Source organism: Acromyrmex echinatior, chromosome 1 (assembly GCF_024713525.1).
Source record: "Acromyrmex echinatior isolate Ae372 chromosome 1, ASM2471352v2, whole genome shotgun sequence".
NCBI classification, from domain to species: domain Eukaryota; kingdom Metazoa; phylum Arthropoda; class Insecta; order Hymenoptera; family Formicidae; genus Acromyrmex; species Acromyrmex echinatior.
In genome coordinates this window covers 5,177,045-5,195,854 of record NC_141852.1, presented here as the reverse complement: position 1 = coordinate 5,195,854, position 18,810 = coordinate 5,177,045, and the positions used below count along the sequence as shown (strand labels likewise).

Here is an 18,810-nt window from a genome sequence, read left to right as displayed (position 1 = left end):
GAGATGCGTTCCGTTTCACGTGGTTTCACGCATGATGCACATCATTTATCCTTGTTGTTTACCAAATGTTAAACAAGGATAAATGATGCATCGTGTGTGAAACGGAACGTATTCTAAGAGTTTTAACCTATAAAATATTGTTGTTAAACTCAATAAACGATAGATTCTTATTATTAGGTGTTGGAATTAATTCGTAGCGTTTTTTAATGAAAGAATGTTATTTATTTCACATGAGCATTAAAAAATACATTAATGAAAGTACTTCCCATCACTTGTAAAACGCTACGAATTAATTCCAACACCTAATAGCATTTTATTTTTAGAAATGTTGTTGTTATTTCTATACATATAATGTCGACAAAACATAATGTCGACACGACGATCAATATGTGATTCGTTTATTAAACTTCTTGCATAATTAATTATTTATTTTATTTTTAATTATTTTAGATTATAGTGATGTAGAATATGTCAAATTCATGTCTTAATTTTACGAATAAAAATATTCACTCCACAACATAGAAAAATTTACTCCATATACACATGAAAAGTCATTCCAATTTGAGCGATTCGGTAATCACTTCATTTTTTGAATTTCATTTTCAAGAAATTTAAAGAGTACGACGTGTATCATTTATCTGTTGAGGCATAAGATAATGATATGTCTCCTAAAATCTGTGGAATTCCAGAAGCAGAACACGATCCCATCAGCATAATGTTGTGTCTCCGAAATATTAATAAGTCGCATTAAATTATACTTTCTAATCAGCAGTGAACGTTAACCCATATTGGAATACGAGCGATTAAGTAATTGACTACGATAAGAAATTAGCATGAAACAGGCATTAAGTCGATCCAATAGCCTCATTCGATATTTAATATTTAATTTATGATAATTGTTATTATACTCAACCGCCTAGATTTTAATGCGTGCAAATCGCACGCGTTCGCGGTATCGCAATATAAATTAAGGAATAACACGCAACAGTACGTATGCGGAAGTAACATTATTAACAAAAAAAAAGTAAAAAGTACTTCCCAATACTTGCGAGGCAAAAAATTGTTATTTTCGTGCTTAATTAAATTCACAGTATAATAATTGCTATTAAATGAATTTACCTAAATGCGAAATAAATGAGCAGTTATATTTTTATTCCCCATGCCTCCATGCGTTTCTGCTTTATTTTTATGAAATACTGTCCCTTTAATTCGGCTCTAATTAGGATCTTTTACGACGTGAAGTTACGTTTTTTTTTATTTCTTTTTTGCGCATTACGTGCACATATCTCGGCTCAAATGGATTCACAGAGTTAGATATCAAAAATAAAAATTCTACCCTGTTTTCTCTCTCTCTCTCTCTCTCCCCCTCCCCCCCCTCTCTCCCTCTTCCTCTCGTCGGTATGTTCTAGAACATAGCATTTTTCAAGTTCTTTCAGTCGTGTGGTCCACAGTAGAAAATATATTTCACATAACGAATCAATACGTACACATACAAAAATTTCATGAAAGCATATTTACTCTTGCTACATGTAATAAAGTAGAAACATGACAATGTTAATATAAAATACGATTTTACGAATAAAAATGTAGTGAGTAAAAAAAAAGTTACACGAGAGCGAGATATCGGAAATATGCCGAATGTGAGCATTCCGATAAAAAAAACATTCTCTCGATTAGATTACGTTGTAAAGAGAATTACTCGATTTATTGATTTCCATGTAATCCGGCTTATTTTAGTATTAGCGTCAAATCCTGTTGTCTCTTTCGCTAAAATCCATCTTTCTTTTCATCACTTCTATCATACGAATTTCCTGTGGTACGTCAAAGTGAATCTCGTTTGTCTTCGTCACTCGGTATCGAGGGAGTTCGACATATTATTCTCTCTTCTTCTCTCTTTTCTCTTCTCTCGCGCAATCTTTATCATACTCCTATCTTTTTTTTCCTGTTCTTTGAAATACAGCTGGCCTTTTCGTAATCTCGATGGAACTTTACCGAGATTTGACCCACTAAAACATGTGTTAAGTTTATCATCGACTAAGCACTAATTATAAGTGCGAAAACAGGAAAAAAAAAGCGAATGGAACTGTTGAAGGGAAATAGTGAAATCGTCTGAATTGACGCTAGCACACGAAATTCGACCGAATTTTCGTTCTTTGATCTACAGCGAAAGGGATGGGAAACATTTAAATGATCAAATCTATCAGTGAAATGACCCTTGGGCGTTTAATTAATCGTTAATTAGGATCGATTGTTAAAATTAGTTAAATTTTCTTTCTTCATCTACATATCATTAGATGAATTATACATGGAGAGAATAATTTTGCTGAAGTATCTAAAAATTTAGTAAGATACAAATCTAATAATAACTTTGTTGGATTATTAAAATAATTTTGCAGAACACTATAATTACTAGAATATCAAAACTTTTTGTAGAATTGCTCATCATGCTTGAAATTTTACATAATTATTTTTATAGTCCAACAAAATTATTTTCAGAACTGTATCTGGCTAAAAAAAAATTTTTAGATAAAATATTTCAGCAAAATCGTTCTTTCCATAATGAAATTTTTTTTGCACGCAATACAAAAGTCATGTTTTTACACGCTTGAAACAATTATTCGAATGGTTCTTACAAAAAGTTTTCTTCAGATGCTAAAAAATTTCACTAAAAGTTTCAATATTTTTTTGTTTAAACACATTGCATTCTCTTACAATTATTTACAGAAATCTAATACTGGCCAATATTGAAAGACAATAATTAATTACTTATTTTAAATATTAAAAATACTGCTGTGTTCAGTACTTCTAGTACTTTAAATAAGCAATTAATTACTGTTTTGCAGTAATAAATTGGTTAGTATTAAATCGACCAATATTAGATTTTAGCAAGGGTAATAGAGATAATACTTTCGATGGAACACACACTTGCACTTAAATGAAAAAAAGGAAATTTTTTATGATTGGAAATTCTCTGTCAAGGAGTCTTGCATAGAAATGCTTCTCTTGCTTTTAAGAAAATAATGAGTAAATATGGACTTTATATTGTCAGCGCTGTGAAAATTTCTCTTTGAATAAAGTTCTTTGCTATTTTCAATGCAAGTAGTTGAGAGAGCGTCACGCACTTTACAATGATAAAAATAAAAGATTATTCGAAATTTTAGAATAATAATATAGCATTAAAGGAACAGAAGAATTTAAAGTAGAGCAATAGTAAAATAAAAATAAAAATAAAAATAAAAATAAAAATAAAAATAAAATTTATTAAGATTCTCAAAATGAGATAGGATAAATCCATTATCATTTAAGAAAAGAACGATATCATATATACACATGAAATAATTCTAAATTCTAATATGAATGTCGCGTTTCATAATTTGTAAAGTTCTCTTCCTGGGAAAAAATGTTTCTTATATAATTATTATATATATATAATTATATAAAATAATATATAACTATATATATATATATATATATATATATATATATATATATATTAAAAAATTGACGATTTTATATACAATTATATATAATTATATATAAAATATGTCCATATAACATTTTTTATCCGGATTATTATTACTTATTTATTCAGGAACATAGGAACCGTATTAATTGGAAAACGACACAACAATCTCGATCAATATGGCACATAGATTGAAATTTGCACATGATTTCGATTGGGAGAATATTAAAATTTTGAATAAAGATAGGTTGTTAAACAAACGACTAACAGCAAAAATGATTTACATACAAACAGAAAAATGGCCTTAATGTACAAAATGACACAGAATAAACATATGCTATTTTAATTTCTAAAAATTGATGTTTCCGTCTCTTTCATAGTTTTATTGAAGGTCTATTTGTGTTATTGTATGACAAACGTTCTCAGTAGATCCATAACAAGCGCGTTGTCAACATCGCATAATATGTCAATCTTTAAACATCCATATAAATTTTTAATAAAATATCATCAATCTAATTTCAATTTTATTTATTAAATATTTATATCTTGGACGTAACTCATTATCTAGTAAACTATCTACTCATTATCTTGGAAATTTAATGAACAATTTTGACATATGAATACAAATAAACTTTATCCACAGTTCATATTAAGACGAACAATATTTTGAAAATAACACAATCTAATTTTCTAAGTGTAATTAACGACAACCTTTGTATATATTTTAGTTATTTATTTATATATTTGCTGAAAAGAATCCAAATCAAGAATCGAAATGTTCTTACTTAATTATTATACACAATAACACTTATTGCAATCACATCCAGGATTGGCTCTCAAAGGTTTGTTTATTCCTAATTGATTTAATTCATTAGAGCGTATAAAATTTCTATTGTTTTATTAATTATTTATAAGGATTTGCACAACGCCGTCTGATAGTTACGATAGAAAACTAACGTTACTTTTAATATTTTATACAAATTGCGACTCATTTCTCTAGAAAGCTAAGAACAATGAGAAATTATAATCGATTACAAAAAAATTGGACATTATATTGTCCTACAAAGATATAAATTTGTATTTTTTTGTATATTCTCGGATGTATATTCTCATTATTTAGGCCCGGTTGCACCAATGTTACTTTGACTTTAAGCGAGACTTAAAACTCTCTCGTTTTAAAGCCGAAAAAGAGACAGAGACAAAGAGAGTTTTAAGCCTTGTTTAAAATCAAAATAACGTTGATGCAATCGGGCCTTCTCTTAATAATTCCTTTTTATTAAATTTAAAAAAATAATATTTTGCTACATTAAGTTTTTATACTAAATATACAGTAAATATATAGTAAGTATACAAAGATTTACTATATTTGCATTTAGATTAAACAATTATTTCTTTAAGCAATAACCTTATTTTTAATTTTTTAAAGCTATAATTACATAATTATATATACATACATACATATATTATATATTTTGCTTCTGTCTTTTTTCAACCATTCTCTCCATTATTTCTCACAAAAACACTTATGTGGATATATTGGGTCATCTAAAAAGTATCCGCGGTTTTTTGTCACTAGATGGCGTTGATGGTCATATATCTAATGACAAAAAACCGCGGATACTTTTTAGATAACCCAATATGTGTCTTTTCTCAATGTGGATTAAACCCAAATGATTGCGTATCAGTCATCCCTGCGAGAATGCAAATCTTGCCGCCAAATGTCACTCCAGCTGGCAAGTGGCAGTTGTGGCGCGGTAGTGTGTCGTGGGTCACGTGCTCATTGTTGACGTCGCGTTCCGTTACTTCTTGTCGCTTTTTTTAACTATTTTTAACTGCGAGAACTTATCGAGATTGTGACGGTGCAAAACGGTCGCATTCGCGTTCATTATCATCGTTCTGGTATTCTTACAACAATCATGATATCTACGATAACGAACGGCACTCGTCGTCGACGTCGTCGTTATCGTTCGACGCTCTGATAGCCGCAAAAATCTGAGATATCTACGAAGCTCCGAGAGATATCTACCAATCATCGAGATTGTTGACAAGTGGCAACGAAATGTCACAGCAAATGTAAAGTGTTATCATAAAACACGAATTGCCGTGATGACCTCGCGCATTTTGAGGTTAAACCCGCCGTTCTTCACATGCTTGTCGCGTTCGTTCCATCGGCGAGAGCCCTAACTCCTCGGACACACTGGACGACGCGAAAGAGCGCGATGACAATGGCGTTCTTGCAACGATAACTGCATTAACTGCTACCTCATTGAGGAGCGAATACTTAAACGTGGCACATTACCTTGTTTCAGTTATCGTGCAATATGGCTTTGTTGCGATATTTATGGGTCTTCTTGTTACTACCAGGTGAGATCAAGAAAGAAGCACAGAAAAATATATACAACCCGCTAAACACAAAGAAAGTAATTATAATATTATGATGTAATAAAACATTACATCATAATATTATAATCTTTCATTAATATAAATATGTAGAATCATATAATTTATAATTTTATAGTTTTCCATTCATTAATATAAATATTTAACATTACATGACAATATTATAATTTTCTGCTCATATAAATATAAATATGAAGTCGAATAAATACACAGTCGTGTAATTGTTATATACAACATGTGTTATATTTATATACCACATGTTTTATATTATATATAAAATCACTGCCAGTGCTAAAAAATCTATACTTGCACTTCAGATTTTCAGTACTGGTAGTAAATTTTGGAATACGATTCATATAATTAAGTAGGAAATTATAATAATTGATGTAATGTTATTATTAGTTTGTGTTTAGTGGGAATTCTCATTTTCGTTACTATAGATTACATGTCGTTCATATTTGCAGTTTTGACACGCGTTCAGGGAGACCTTAGGACATCAACGCAGGATTTAAAAGTACAACTCAATCAACAGAGCTCGTTCAACTTATCACTGACGTGAGTAGCTTGTTAGTAGCGTCGCTAACTTGAGCTATTACATTAGATTGCATATCGTCCAGTACTTATAGATTTTATTGACTATTGGAAGTTGTAATATGAACTGTTGTATTGCTTTTAGGGACATGTATATGTTGACAGTGCTGATATAAGATATTTTCCAGCAAGAGATACAAATGACACAGCAACTCATAAATTATTTCATCTTTGTTTAATATTGTTATCAAACAACAAGGATGTAATAATTCATTCTATTAAAGTCCAACCACAATAAAAAACACAGACGATAGCAACAGGGAATTACACATAGACAGATTTTAACTTACAGAAAATGCTGTATTGATACGCAATTTCTGATAGGTCGAAATCCATACACAGCACAGAATCTTGCAGCAATATTGCTGTAACATTTGTAGTGTTGTTGCAATATTACTAGAATGACCTGTGCTAAAGAAAATTTATTGTCTTGTTTCTATTGCTTGTGTTTTTCATTAGTTTGGGATCTTACACTGTTTTCTGTTTCTTGCTGGAAAACACTCAATAACATAGTTGTTATTTATGTCTGTGAGATAAATTAAGTACATTAGTAGAAACCTTTGTTGTATATATGCATGATAAAAAGTTCTTTAAAACTAATATTTTATTCTATCACCTTGACCCACATTAAGCTTATATTAGTTAATCTAAGCATGCCATAGCGACAGAATTCATTTTGTGTTTTTATGCTCTAAAACTGATAACAACAGACATCTAATGAACGTTAAAATATAATATTGTTTTCGGACTTTATACTTTATCATTCAATTATAGAATGATAAATCAATGATAGCTTGAATGGTTTGAATGATAAGCTCATGTCAGTATGTTTCAGAATTGCAACCATGCGTATATACTAAAAATGAGATTTTTTTATTAACCACATCTTACTTTGCAGGGAACCGTTAGAACCTGATAGCAAAACTGCAAACGTTACGATAGATGTACAGCATCCTGATCTGCTATCTACAAATCCATCAAACTTTTCTATTATACCGAGAGACTCAAAAACAGAATGGATTATTTATGTTAAAGGCCTGAGCGCAGGTCATTTGATTGTTAGCGCTAATGTAACCCCTAGTGATATCATTGAGTAAGTATAGGAATTTTTTTTTTTACATTTTGATTAAACGTTCTAATTGGCTGTTGATATTTTAAATAACATTTGATTACGAACGTATATTTATCATTTCATATAAACTTTCATAATCAAGTATTGTGAAACAATAAACAGCGGAGTACAGAGACCTATGGCACTGATGCTTTCGTTCCCTTCCTATATTTGTGACTAATTCTGAAAAGATTCAAAAGATCAGTGTAAAATTCACGTTCCATTGCAATGCTAAGATTGCCCAGATAGCCTCTTGATCTAAACTTGTCAACTAAGCTGTAAACTTTAAAGTTTCGTTAGTCTGTCTCCAGATATTGAACAAATTATTTCCTTCAATTGCAGTGTTTAATAATTGCCGTGTCTAAATAATTTTATATATAATTTTTTTAATAATTTATTTTAAAATAATTTTTAATTTAATATTTTTATAATACTGATAAGTGAAAGTTAAATATATATATATCAGTGAAATATTTGCAAATTTTGCTACCGGAGAATCAATGCTATTATATTTATTATTTAAACTTATTGGTATTTTTTAAAATCAGTTTTCAGAAAGTGTGAAATAAATTTACCTTGAAATTTGCAATTATTAAAAAAAAACTGTAGAAAAATGTCTATGTATAAAATTATTATTATACCGCGAGATCAGTTACATAATATCGATTTAAAGTGAGCAAATTCTATTTCTGTTACTTTTATTTAACATATTTTTTAAGATAATATTTTAACAGTGTATGCAAAAAAAAATAACTTGTATATCTCTTTTTAGTTTCTCCCAAGCGTTTGTTAGAGTAACAATAGAGAAATCAGATACATTATATCACATCAGTGCTGTGGTTGGATGGATATATTTTTTAGCATGGAGCGTAAGCTTCTATCCACAAATCTATATTAATTATAAACGTAAAAGTGTTGTGGGTCTTAATTTTGATTACGTATCACTAAATCTTGTCGGTTTTCTTATGTACGCACTGTTCAATTGCGGCCTGTACTGGATACCTGAGATCGAGGTAAGACATTGCCATTTGTTTCTACATCTTGTAATAAAATAAAAGAGAGAGAGAGAGAGCGTTACCATTGAGATATTTTTATAAATAAATAATTTGTAGTAAGAATGTGAAATAAAAATGCGCGTATTATGACGATCAATTAATTTATTAAAATATTTTCAGAAAGAATATTTCGAACGATATCCAAAAGGCTTGAATCCTGTACAAATCAATGATATATTTTTTTCATTACATGCAGTATTTGCTAGTATAATAGTCATCGGACAATGTTTTATTTATGAGGTAACTAAACATAAAGACAACATATATTTAAGAGGATCCTAAAGTGAAGCCTGAAGTCAGAGATCGCTATTTTACCAGAGAGAGAGAGAGAGAGAGCGACATATCTTTATATACTACCACACCAATATCTCTCGCAATCTACATATACACGCAGTTGCACGTTCGTGTCTCAATTTTCGTATAATAAATTCATCGCGATAAAGCGTCTAAGTCTAAGAACTCGACGTTATTTATTCGTGCAAACTACTATTGTATCTGTGCATTACTATTTCGTAAGTACAGATGCAAAACTTCCGTATCAAGCAAATGTTGTCATGACTTGACAGCTTGAGACGCCATGTTAAGAAATGATCAAAAATATAATTAATAAAAATTAATAAAAACAATTTCGAAATTTTTGGTCGTTCTTGGCATAAACTTCACCTCATCAGATACGTATTACACGAGAAAAAAATATTTGTTATACAAAAATTATGTGATTTAGTTGGTAATATAGACGACTCTTTAGGATCCTCTTAAAGTAGCTTTGTAGAAATTAAAATTTAATCGTATTTATTTTTACTTCAGACTGGTAATCAAAGAGTATCAACGACTGCACGTATTATCCATGGGATATTTGCGACTTTTATATTAATATCTTTGATATTATCTTCCGTGAAGACAATCCAATGGCTAGATTTTCTCTACTACTGTAGCTATGTTAAGCTTAGCGTAACGCTTATTAAATACGTACCGCAAGCATTTTACAATTATAGGAGAAAATCCACTGTCGGCTGGAGTATAGGAAATGTATTTTTAGATTTTACGGGTGGCATTTTATCAATGCTACAGATGATACTCAACGCTTATAACTATGGTAAACATACGAATATACAATTAGACTTACTTTCGTCTTGTATATAGAAAGCGTAAACTAATGTTTATAAGATATTAACGTCATAAATTTTTATCTCAGATGATTGGGAGAGTATTTTTGGAGACCCAACCAAATTCGGTCTTGGATTCTTTTCTGTGGCATTTGATGTATTTTTCTTAATTCAGCACTATGTTTTGTACAGGTATGTATACATGCATGTTTTAATATTGCTTACGCTTTGCATCCAATCTTTTTTATCAAATAACTTTTTTAGAAATCCTGAACCTATACTAATAATAAAATAAAAATAATACTTTGCGAATTAAGCTTTTGTATAAGATTTAATAATTATGTTTATAAGATTATGTTATTAAGATTCATGCATGTAGAAAGTGGAGATGTTGACTAATCTTTTTTTGTATTGTAATATTTTTATAATAATAAGCATTATTAATTGCATGATTTTAACTATTAATATAACAGCGGACTTCGATACTTCATTATTCGTATTATTCTAATTACATTTAGTTGTATAAATATTATACACAATGAGAGATAATATGTTAAACATTAATTCGAGAATAGAATACCCATTTATGATTGAATTTCTTTAATCGCATATATATGTATGCCATTTCGTCTTACTTATTTAGTGAGTTATGTAATTGTAGATATGACGTAGAGCAAGACTTTGATTTTACAGACATAACGATGAGAAGATGATTGACCTGAATGGCAGAATATAACGACTCTTCGACGAGGACTTAATTTCCCTTCCTTAAAATCTTTTCCTGATTCATATTTTATATAATTTCATATTTTATATAGATGTTTTATATATTCATATAAATCTTTGCACGAATTTTCTCATTTATCATTATTATATACATAGGATGTAATGAATAGAATATAAAGTTTAAAATGCGTACAAAATGAATATATCAGCATGCGCGATATCAAAAGATAAGCAAATTTTTATATATTCTTTTTTCTTTTCAATATTGATATTTGTGAAAATATTTCATAAAAAATATGTTTTTAAAAAATTATATAAGTAAAAGGTTTGTATATTGCGTGTATCTGCAATATAAATAATTTTTACTTTTATAATTTTTATTAATAAATTTTATTTAATTTTAAGTCGAAACATATATGAATTAATATCATAGTTATGACAGAAAATATTTATATTTTTTCTAAATATTATTTTAAATATGATTTTTTATTAAAGGAATTTAAATTAACAAGATAGTAAAAATTATTATCTATTAATATAAAAAATAATTCGATCATTGAATTTTGAAACAGTATCGAAATAAAAATAAGAGGTGAATGGTGCAATCTTACGGGAAATTTTGTACAAATAAATGACGTATTTTTTATAATATTTATCAAATAAATTATATAAAATAAAGAATCGTATTTACATTGAATATAAAATAAAATATATTTAAAAAGAAAATAATATATGGATGTTGGAAGATTTTTTTAATGTAGTTAAATTTTTAGTTAAAGAATCAGAATTATATTGACGTTATAATAAATAATTATTATTGACGTTGTTATAATAAAAATAATATTTCATGGAGCCAATATTTATCTCGATACGAAGTTTCATTATTTTCACACGGTCCCATTTGTTTATTACGCATCAAACTAAATCCCCACCCAACATAATTACAGATGATATTTTAAATACTAATGTGATATTGACACGTTATACTACATCCCCAGTATAATATAACGTTATATTTTATTTGGTTGCCGTACGATAAATGTAAAAAGGGTTGATCATTCGCATGAGGCATGTACGCGTTTATTATTATTATTGTTGTATTATGCATTAAAAAGATTTAATTGTTATAAGTTTTGTAAATTGCACGGTGGTAAAAAAAATGCGGCGATTTTATAGCTATAACTTGGGAGAATAATCGTCCGAATAGATTTGGGTGCCAAATACGATTTTGTGCGTGCCATTCCGTGTCGAATGTGTGAAATTGTGTGATTTTATTTTCATTAATCCGGGAATAAACATCTATCTCAGACAGCACATGTCCACAATCGGAACATCTTAAAGTTTTTTAAAACTTTTGTGTTATAATGTTTATGCTCAGAGAAAAATACAGAGGTTGCAACTGTGAAGATGATAACTATACAAGTTTTATATGTAAAATTAATGTATATAGTTGAATAAATTAATATACATAAGTGAATATACTATTAAATAAACTATTTTATATATTGCAATAATTATAAAATAGTTTGTTTATTTGTGTACAAGACATAGTCGTGACAATTATAAAAAACGACTTAATGACGTTATATCCCGATTTTGTACATGATGCTGCTTGGGATATCTTCATTTTCTCGTTTCGAATGCATAACAATAACATCTAAAAGATTCCATCGGTAAATATAAGCCCCGTTATTTTTTTATGTAACGTTTGTTATCCCCAAGATAAATAAATGAATCGATTGAAAAGTTTCACGACAGGAGCTTAATCGCGAAATTAATGCGAGGGATTTTTGAGGAACAGAGAGGGATTAAAATTCTTTTCAGATAACGCTATTTTATTTGAATGTGTAATAATCGAGGTAATAACTATTCATGTCGGATGATTATGAATATGTATATGCAGATGAAGTTTCTTGTACATATCTTTTAAACGATCTGTAACGATAAAATAAAAATGAAGTTGCCAGTGCCCATCCGGAACTCTCTCCCTTTTTACTGCCAGGAATTGGCCATTTTGATTCTAGGATTAATCTAGGGAATGAATTATGTATTTTGAAATGATATGAAAATTATAAAAGTGGACAAATTCACTAGATAATTTATAATTTTATTGATCAGCGCATCTAGGGAGTTTTGCTTACTTTTGTAATTTTTAAGATTTTTCAATTTTTTTCAATTCGCTTTAACGCTTAGCATATATCTTTTTATCAGATACTGTCAAAATAACATGCAGAAAAAGTGAAGTTCCAATATTTTTTTTTATTTTATTATATTAAAAGTTGATAAGAACGCCCGATTGGCGTTGACTAAAATGAGAGTAAATGATATAATTTAGATAGTTTTCACAATTTTTAAAATACTTTTTACTTATCACCGCATTCGCTTTTTTTACTTCTTTTTACATTTTTTTAAATTTTCGCAGCATACTTGGAGATCTTTTGCGGTACACTAGTTAAAAATAAAGACCTTCTAATCAAAATCTGGCCATGACAAGAGACATTTTAGCATTTTTGATAAAAAATCGACTGATATGTTTTATCTCATTCTGCAATGATGCGAGAGAAAAAAAAGAAATGTGCTATCTCGCGCTGACTAATGTGATTTGACAAAAAAATGTTAGACCAATCATACGTATGCTATCTCATGGCCAGACTATAATTGTTTTCCTTTAAGAGATAGTCGACACAAATATTATCTTATCCATTATTCAATGTGTTATTCGATGAATACCAACACTGATAAATTCATAATGTCCAATTATACTTATATAATTTGAATTATTTATAAACATTTTTATAGCTTGCCACTGCTCTTATTAAATATATTGTTAATTTAATTAATACAATGAAGTTAAACAATTTGAATCTAACAAACGTAAATCAAATTCTGTCCTAGATTCAATTCTGTCCAATTTAATTTTATCCTATTGCTTTTTGAATTCTTATGACAAATTCTGATTGATTGTAATCAAATCGACTACTGCATATCTAAATTGTTTCACCTATTTTCTTCCATCATAAAACGTAAAAAAAACTTGTAACTATAAAGTGAACAAATCTACCTATCACCAAAAGTACGGTCTTACCATTTTAGAATGCTCGATTGATTGGCGATATCTTAAAACTTTTACGTGTGATAGCCTTAACTCAAAAAAATGTATTGTGTATTAAATTTGACTCAAATTTATTACATATAATTTATTAATAATTTAGTTTATTATTTACTAAGTGCGTACGTTAATATAGATGTTGGTTACTTTGAAACTAACTACAGAAATTGATTAATTTTGACACGTGTGGAAGTTAAAACTAACAATATATTATTATTCAAGGAATTGGATTATTATTGCTTCTTTGATACATAACATCGAAGAAGAATAGAACGATATCTGTCAATTGTATTTTCTAAGAGGAAAGCAGTCTCTGATCAAAGGGTCCCTAGTTAAAAGCCCTGAGATCATAGTCGACCTCCAGTTCATTAACTCGACTAATTCTACTAATCAGCTTAATACACTTTGTTTTAATGATATTTGGAAGATTTGTGCTCTCCCCCACCCCTCTTCCCGAGCGTGCCGGAAGATCACGAATCTCCGTGATCGCCGCTCACCATTCTCAATGTGCTTAAAAAAATGTGTCGCAATTCCTTTCCTTGCAGGAATCGCGCGGACTATGCCGAGCTGACCGGCCATTGCCAGGAGGAGCCCGAGGGCGCGTACAGCGCATGAAAATACGAAAAGTCGCTTATCACATCGCAAAATCATCGTCCCCTTGTCAGAACGCTTAAGAGTAATACTCGTCGCAACGCACCCTCTTCTCTTCGTCGTACGGCACACGCACGATATCCCATTTGCGTCTCGCGGGAGGAGGACGTGGATAGCTATTCACGTCCTCCCGCTCTTCGATCGGAACCAAGGTCGAAGAGGATTGACTTACCCAATCAAATTAAATCTTCCGCAGTCTCTCCCGGCAGTCGTGGCACCTCCTTCACCGTCTTGTGGAGACGCACGATTGCCAAACTCTACCGATCGAGCCTCCTCTCAGGACGAATCGCACGCAAAAAGCACCCACCACCCGTGTGTGTACACCGCACCGAAAGAAACGCGTAGACTGCCGGGATCGGTAGCGTCGATTACCGCTCATTTTAAACATATTTCGATAATCGCAATTCGATTGTATGGCAGCGCGCGCAGTCGTCGCCATTCATTCGCCGCGCCTGAACGCCATGTGACCGTCCCGATGGTTCAACTGCGCAGAGCTTCAAGTCGTTGCATTAAGTCGCTCATCTCGTCGATAGTCTCGGCAGGTAAGCTTTGTTTCATCGGGAGGTTTTCTCCATGAGGTTTTCTCGTTGTTTTATGAATGTAAACACAGTGTTTAATGAGTGTGAGATAACTTTGAATGATCAAATAAATAACGTGTCACTATGCTCAATATTGCCAAGCATGGATGACATAACCTATAAAAAATGTCTAAACACCAATTAATATATCTATTTTTATCAATTTAGATCAACTTTAATCTCAGTTTAATTTACTCTTTATCCCTTTCTAATTCAATTAGTTTAATTTTAATCTTTGTTCAACTAACTCTTTATCTTTTTCTAGTTGTAACAATTCAAAAAAAAAGATGAGAGCAAATTGAATCGAGATTAAAGTTAATCCACATTGTATTGGTAGAAACGGGTATAGTTCTTAGAATTAAAAAGAAGATAAAAAATAAATTAAATCAAAATTAATTTACATTGATAATAAAAGGTATAAAATAATAGATCAATGTTATAATTTTACATTCGACAATAGAAATGTAATATAATATATATTGTACATAATAGTTACATCGTTAAATGTGAAGTTAATAAGTTATAACATTAATGTTGTATTATTTTTAAGTTAGTGTTGATAGGGATAATAAATTGTGTAATGTGAAGTATTTAATAGTGAATTCAATTACTTGTATTACTATATTAGTGTATACTATACTATAGTGTATACTATATTACTATATACACTATATTAGTGTACATTAAATGCTGCTGTATATTAAATTAGTAAAGAAAGTAAATGCATATGAACAGTTTAAATGGTTAAAAATCTAATAATATTGTTATATTGATATTGTTATCTTGTTATTTAACAAGAATATACATGTATAATTCATTGTCATACATGACATACGTTTATCATTTTATTTATTATGCCATTGCATTCAGATATTTTATAAAATAACCTTTAATGCACTAATTCGATATAGTACGAGTAATCAAATTCACCATAATAAAATATATTTTTTTAATCATCGTATGATAAATAAAGAAAAGATTGTATTTGACAAGACTGCTTTTTGAAATTGTAACTTATAATAGTTATCTCCAATATTATTTTAGAATTGTTATTTTGTAATCAAATTATACTTGTGAATGATTTGGACGAACCCTCTGAAGGAGTAACGTCAAAATCTGTAACAATTATTGACACTAACTTTATAAGATCTATTTAATATATGTTTATTAAAAGGCATTAATTAATTTCAAAAAATTAAAATGACATTCGTAAAAAAAATTGAATACTAAGATTATTTTAATAATAGTAATTCAAATTTGCAAATGTAACATAAAGAATATAATTGAATATAATTGAATCCACTAGATCGACTGTCAGCTCTCCATATAAGATTAAAAGATAAAATCAATAAATAAGTTAATCAGAGTTTGATCTGAGTCGCCTTGTTATCATGCAAAATGTAAAATGAATTTATATTTTGGATAATATTAATAACCTTGTAAGCTACAGGAATACTTCCTTATTTCAGAATGATCACTTCGCTCGCACGAATTGGCAACTCTGCGACTGTCTTGCATAGAAGTTTTAATTGCTGGACGGCGGCGATAACGAAGAAGCACAGACCAATATACGAACGGACGTATCCTACAACACTCGTTTTTTCTGACGGGAGTAGTATAGAGATCGAGTATCATGAGCCGCGGAAGATAATAGTTCTACCGCTGAATCTCGCGGAACTTACAGAGGCCGAACAGAAGCAGAGACTCGAAATGCGTAAGCCGAAAAGTAAAATAGTTATAGTCGAAGAATTGGAGGATAACTTCGATGAGAATAGATATCTCAATTTTAACAAGTGATTACGTCTCAACATTTGAAATGTATTATAAATATACTATAAATGTACTATAAATGTTATTTATGTAAAAATATGTATTGATTCATTGAAATCTCTAAAAGATTTTATTTTTTGTCTAATGTAATGTTTATAGATAATTCTATATATTCGTTTCCTTCATAGTAGACATTACTGTAAACTTTGTAATATACTAAAATATATAAAATATATCATAATTTAATAGCAAATAGGTTTAATTATTTCTGTAATTATTGAACAGTACTATAAATTGTACTTATGATAAAATATAACATGTTACATATGAGTGTTGAGCTGATACAAGCGATGTTTCGTATAAACATAGATTTCCAATCTTTATATAATAATACGATATAAGGCATAAAAAATAAAATTCTATATAACGCGAAGATATAATGGTCATTACTTCTCTGCCTATCCCATTCCATCTTTCTCGCTATCGATTGAAATTTAATAAAACATATTTTTCATAATATAAAGAGAATTATACGCATGCATGAAATAAACGTAATAATTCCTTGAGTTTTATTAAAAACGACCTTGAACTTGTATTGCAAAAGAAAGTAGACTATACGCCACGGAAATCGAATCGATTACAGACTCCATACCGCTTTCGAATAATATTCCTTTCTCATTGGGCAATAATCGTTTGAATAAACTTGTTTTCACATCCGCATGAGAGGGCTTTGTAGCCAGGCGAGGTGAAATTCCTCGTAACACGTGACGGATGTGGGCAAATTATAACAAGCTCCTTTTCTCAGGTTAAATGGAATTTCGTCGTCTTGATTTGTACGCATCGCATTTTGTTAATATTTTACGGTTTCTTTGAGTTTGTCTTACATTACGTCAGATAATTGAACATTTTTACTGATAAAAAGAAATCCAATTATCATTTATAACGTTTGTCATTTATATCATTTGTCTCATTTATATTATTTATACCACGAGCATGACATTCTTCAGGAGACAGTATTTGTTCGAGATTACGACTTATTACCGGCCATTAAACGATAGAATATTTTTTGCGCAAGTAGCACACGTGCCTTATCATTTCTATGATATGTTGCGTGACAAAAGAGGGTTCGCTATGACTGACGTCGATGTCGTTTGTTTTAGAACGATTTCCTCCGCGACGACTTTCTCCGATTCTCACCTTCGCGCACCAGCACGCACTTTTCGTCGTCCTCACGCTAACCGTAAATAATTACTCGACGAAACGGCGGATGAACTTTCAATGACGTGCAAGGACTGAAAGTCTTATCGTCGCGGTGAAGGCGCGGGCAAGCGAAAGTGATGGATTGGCGCGAATCATTATGATCGATGATTAAAAACAGCTTTGCTCGAGAAAGGCGGATGTGGCAGATGTGTTGCAAATTTGTCACAACCTCATCGAATAGTGAATAGTATCTGCACGGAAGCTGTAAAGCTTATTAGCAATCGAGCAGTTTGTTTGTTATTTGCTGTAGCTGACCGTTTTTAACATACATCAACTTGTAGAAATATCTTGTCTACAATGAAGCGATCACAGAAACATTTAAGTATTGTTTCCCATCTATTTTTTCATATGTTTCTAGCAATTGGTTCTTTTACAGAAATCTAATACTGAAAGACAGTAATTAATTACTTATTTTAAATATTAAAGTCACTTGTTTTGTGCTCTTAGTACTCAAAATAAGTAAGTAATTACTGTCTTTCAATAATATAATTGGCTAGTATTTATAGATTTTTTTATCCAAACACTGAAGAAATAAAGTATCCTAGCGGAAAAATTTTACGAAAAATATTACATAGACAAGATCTTAGAAATTCTTAATTTTTCATAGATATTTGTAGTGGAACGTAAAATAGTGTTGTTTGAAAAATCAAAAAATCCTTCGCCTTCAAACAACGACACTCTACATTCCACTATGAATATTTACGAAAAACTAAACATTTCTAAGACAAATAAACCTCACTCTACGTCCTACTACAAATATCTAGGAAAAATTAAGAATTTTTTAAATCTTGTCTCAATCTATCTAGTTTTTTTGTACTTTTTCATAAACATTTTTTTTTCCATCACTGTAGTATATTGTAAGTAGCATAATGTGATGCAGATAAGCTGTAGATTTGCTTTTTTTTTATTCCCAATAGTATTATAATAAAAAGAAAAAAGCGTAAGTCTGAGTTCAAGTCGGAATTTTTTATTAAATGTATTTTTTTCGTA

The 18,810-nt window shown here is 30.0% G+C and overlaps 2 protein-coding genes across 7 annotated transcripts in view; both read left to right on the top strand.

Moving 5' to 3' along the window:
- Ctns (lysosomal cystine transporter cystinosin) overlaps positions 1-16,361 on the top strand; it is a 30,010-nt gene extending 13,649 nt beyond the window's left edge. For 2 of the 6 annotated variants that reach the window (XM_087412872.1, XM_087412870.1), the window contains 9 exons: positions 5,773-5,827; positions 6,328-6,418; positions 7,353-7,547; positions 8,338-8,578; positions 8,741-8,860; positions 9,428-9,716; positions 9,816-9,918; positions 14,633-14,754; positions 16,260-16,361. In XM_087412872.1, the coding sequence (XP_087268998.1) occupies positions 5,785-5,827; positions 6,328-6,418; positions 7,353-7,547; positions 8,338-8,578; positions 8,741-8,860; positions 9,428-9,716; positions 9,816-9,918; positions 14,633-14,754; positions 16,260-16,264 (1,209 nt within the window). In that variant the 5' untranslated portion in view covers positions 5,773-5,784 and the 3' untranslated portion in view covers positions 16,265-16,361. Of the gene's footprint in view, positions 1-5,235; positions 5,828-6,327; positions 6,419-7,352; positions 7,548-8,337; positions 8,579-8,740; positions 8,861-9,427; positions 9,717-9,815; positions 9,919-10,387; positions 12,433-14,106; positions 14,755-16,259 lie in introns of those variants that run through there. The other 4 variants (XM_087412865.1, XM_087412881.1, XM_011058382.2 and 1 more) reach the window with 4 other exon arrangements.
- Positions 16,261-17,000, top strand: mRpL55 (mitochondrial ribosomal protein L55). The gene has a single exon (XM_011058411.2). The coding sequence runs from the start codon at positions 16,261-16,263 to the stop codon at positions 16,585-16,587; it is 327 nt and encodes a 108-aa protein (XP_011056713.1). The 3' UTR covers positions 16,588-17,000.
- The last annotated feature ends 1,810 nt before the right edge of the window (positions 17,001-18,810 follow it).

Coding starts and splice junctions, on each gene's coding strand:
- mRpL55 (XM_011058411.2), top strand. CDS start 16,261: ATGATCACTTCGCTCGCACGAATTGGCAACTCTGCGACTGTCTTGCAT.